Below are 4,143 nucleotides of genomic sequence, written 5' to 3' on the forward strand. Positions count from 1 at the left end.
TTAGAGATAGTCCCCATTTGTTTGGTCAGGTCTTATCACAAGATTTATGTCAGTTTGAATATCCACAGACTAAAAGTTACACAGTATGTTGATGATATACTGCTATGTATTCCCTCAGAAGAGATCGCTCAAGAAGGTACAAGAGCCTTACTCAACTTCCTGGCAGAAAGAGGATATAAGGTCTCTAGGTCTAAAGCACAGCTCTGGCAGACATCTGTAACATATCTGGGCTTAGTCCTGACAAAAGGAACTAGGGTGTTTGGTGAGTATACAGTCAAATCTATTTCTTACTTTCCTCTGATCTGCACCTTAAAGCAACTAAGGTTTTCTGGGCATAATAGGATTTTATAGATTGTGGATCACAGTGTATGGGGAGATTGCCTGTCCCCTGTACCAGATGATCAAGGAAGTCCAGAGGGAAAATTTAACTCTACTTGAGTGGAGGCCAGCAGCTGAATTAGCTTTTAAACAGCTCAGGCCCTCTTTCAGGCTCCAGCCCCGAGCCTTCCCACTGGCCAGGATTTCAATCTATATGTAACTGAAAGAGGAGGCATAGCTTTAAAGTCTTTGAACCAGCCCTATGGTCCTATACAACAACCAGTGGGGTACCTGAGTAAGGAATTAGATATCATAGCCAAAGGCTGGCCAGCCTGCTTCTGAGCTGTGGAAGCAGTAGTCTTGCTGATACCAGAAGCTACCTAACTGACACTGGGAAGAGACTTAACAGTCTACACCCCCCATAATGTGCCTAATCTCTTAACCTCTAAGGGAGGACTTTGGCTCTCAGACAGACATTTCCTCAGGTACCAGGCACTTTTATTAGAGGGATGAGCTGTCCAGATAAAAATTTGTCCCACTCTTAATCCAGTCACCTTCCTTTCCAAAGAGGGTGAAGACATAAGGCATGGTTGTGAGCAGATTATACTTCGTACTTCTGCAGCAAAGGAGGACTTGAGAGAAACTCCCTTGGAGAAACCAGACCTAATACTTTACACAGATGGAAACTCCATTATGGAGCAAGTGGTCTGAAAAGCAAGCTATGTAGTTTTAGTTTTGATACCGCTACTGAAAGTTCATCCCTGTCTCCTGGGACTAGTGCCTGGTGGCAGAGTTGCTTGCTCTCCCAAGTCTTAGAGTTAAGCCAAGGTCAGAGAGTAAACATTTATACACTAAGTATGAATATCCCAATAAGCGAGGTTAATGAAATTTGCAGTAAAATAGCCAGTGCTGTATGGCTACTATTTAATTATTTGTGAGGTTATCAGGACTGTACTCATTCCCAGCTACTATAATCAGACCATGTTGGAAAACCATCCTGCCGGGAGCCGGTCCATGCTTGCTGTTTCAAGGGACCTGGCATATATGGCATACTGTTCTTAATATGTTTGCTACCTTCTTGGCACTATGTGTTTTAACCAAGGTCTCTGAGAAAGGTTGTTTCCCCAGGTAGGGATTTTCCCCTGAAGTTAGGGAGGGAATAAAACCTCTTAACTAAGTGCCAGGCGGGTAATTAATCACTTTAACTACTAGCAATCATGCTTAAGCTACATAATCTTTACTCCCTGGAATGGAGATAAGAAACACCCTAACCTTTGTAATAGAGATTGATAGGATTGAATCAACTGGTATAAATACAGATGTAACAAGACAGCAAGAGACAGAGAGAAGACAGAACCTAGGCACAGAACCTACACAGAACGTTCTCTAGAGACAGAAGAACTTCGCTGGAGAGAACATGGCAAAAGATCCTGGACAGAAACTGGCCTCAGAACCTAGTGAGAGAACATGGCAAAAGATCCTGGACTGAACCTGACTACAGAAATTGGCAATGGCTTTTGCAGGGGAAGTTGCACCTCCTAGGTCCTGCCAGCAGCAGCTCTCCCCAGCATGACAGCTGCCCGGTGCCTGGTGGCCAGGGCAGCCAGCCTTAGCTTCTTGCTCCTGCTTTCCTTCTGGCCGAACCCAGGTGTGGGAGCTAAGGAGCTGAAGTTTGTGACCCTGGTTTTTAGGCATGGAGACCGGAGTCCCATTGAAACCTTTCCTAATGACCCCATTAAAGAAACCTCCTGGCCACAAGGATTTGGCCAACTCACTCAGTTGGGCATGGAGCAGCATTATGAACTTGGAGAGTATATAAGGAAAAGATATGGAAAATTCTTGAATGAGTCCTATAAACATCAACAGGTTTATGTTCGCAGCACAGACATTGACCGGACGTTGATGAGTGCCATGACAAACCTGGCAGCCCTGTTTCCCCACAATGGTATTAGCCTCTGGAATCCCATCCTGCCCTGGCAGCCCATCCCAGTGCAAACAGTCCCTCTTGTGGAAGATCGGTTGCTATTCCTGCCTTTCAAGAACTGCCCTCGTTTTCAAGAACTAGAGAGCGAGACTTTGAAATCGGAGGAATTCCAGAAGAGGCTGCAGCCTTACAAGGATTTTATGGAAACGTTGCCAAAATTGTCAGGATACCATGGCAAGGACCTTTTCGGAATTTGGAGTAAAATCTACGACCCTTTATTTTGTGAGAGTATTCACAATTTCACGTTACCCTCCTGGGCCGCAGGGGACACCATGACTAAGCTGAAAGAATTGTCAGAATTGTCCCTCCTGTCCCTGTATGGAATTCACAAGCAGAAAGAGAAATCTAGACTACAGGGGGGTGTCCTGGTCGGTGAAATCCTCAATCATATGAAGACAGCAACTCAACCATGGAACCACAGAAAACTTATCATGTATTCTGCACATGACACTACTGTAAGTGGCCTACAGATGGTGCTAGATGTTTTCAATGGAATCCTTCCTCCCTATGCTTCCTGCCACTTAATGGAATTGTACCTTGAGAAGGGGGAGTATTTCGTGGAGATGTACTACCGGAATGAGAGACTCACCATGAGCCATATCCCCTCACGCTGCCAGGCTGCACCCCCAGCTGCCCACTGACGAAGTTTGCTGAGCTGGTTGCCCCTGTGATCCCCGAAGACTGGTCCACGGAGTGTAGAATCACGAGCAAACATCAAGGTACTAAGGACATTGGGGATTAGGGTGCACGCAGAGCCCTGCAGAAAGGGCAGAATGCTCTTCCTTAGGGTGGACGGTGCTTTGAGAATATAACATGACCATTACCCCCCATATTTAAAAGAAACAGGTTTTTGGTGATAATCATATGTTTCAGAGACCCCAATTTCAGGCAACTCCTACCTCTCTACCTGCCCCTGCCCCCACCTGCCATAAACCTTGACTTGATTTATCTAAGTGTTCATCTAAAAGGGCATCAATGCCTACATATAACCAGAGATAAGACTTCGATCAAAATTCCTGGAGCTCCCATGAGCTACATGATTGACCACATAGGACCTTTTGTTGTTTAAAGATTTCAAGATTTTATTTAAGCAGAATTAAATGAGGCTGTTCTTTAAGTGTCTGAAGTGGAAAAGGTTTCAAACAAATCTCGGTGACAGCAAAGACGGGAAGACTTTAATCCTAGGCTAATGGGCAAAGAACCAACTTACCCATTACTTCTAGCCTTCTCACAAGAAGCAAAGAAATGAGCTACAGTAGAGAGATCTGGAGAAGTAATCTACACCAGGAAACTGATCCTATCTTTCAATGTTTCTGTAAAAACGTATTGGGTGGCAGAGCTGAAAAATAAATACTCTTTGTATCCTTTGGCACGGGAAAATTCATGCTACTTTTGATGAAACCAAAAGCAATCTTGCCAGCAAACTTTTGCTGTACATAATGCATGTGTATATGTATGTATATATATATATCATAGCAAATAAGTAATTTGATGAGAACAAGATACGCAGGCCCAGCACATCGAGATGAGAGCCCTGCAGAGTGGAGTTGCTCTCGAAGCTCCATGGTAAGACATGTTGCATGTGGAGTTGACACAAGAGAGGAAGTATGATGACGCAGTTTCAAACTGGAACAAAATTAGAAATGTCAGAATGTCTTGAATGCCTCTAAGATCTAAGCTTATTGGAATATTGAAAGTGTGGCTGTGATACCTGTTCTGATGACAAAAGCGACGTGTAAGGCTTTGGTCCTGGTTTCTGCAAAAAACCTAAGCACCCACAGGTCCTGCTGAAACTACTCTCTTATGTAAGAAGAAATCATGTTCAAATGATGACTCTTTGG

General features: G+C 44.2%; 1 protein-coding gene across 1 annotated transcript; it reads left to right on the forward strand.

Annotated features, from left to right (window-relative positions):
- Positions 1 to 1,887: 1,887 nt before the first annotated feature.
- LOC308536079 (prostatic acid phosphatase-like) lies at positions 1,888 to 3,044 on the forward strand (the record flags this gene model as incomplete). Its single annotated transcript, XM_081115124.1, is given in 2 exon segments — positions 1,888 to 2,880; positions 2,883 to 3,044. Coding segments are annotated over 2 exon segments (1,155 nt in total).
- Between the last annotated feature and the right edge of the window lie 1,099 nt (positions 3,045 to 4,143).

The sequence above is a fragment of the Myotis nattereri genome, assembly GCF_964212035.1.
Source record: "Myotis nattereri genome assembly, chromosome: X".
Lineage (NCBI taxonomy): Eukaryota > Metazoa > Chordata > Mammalia > Chiroptera > Vespertilionidae > Myotis > Myotis nattereri.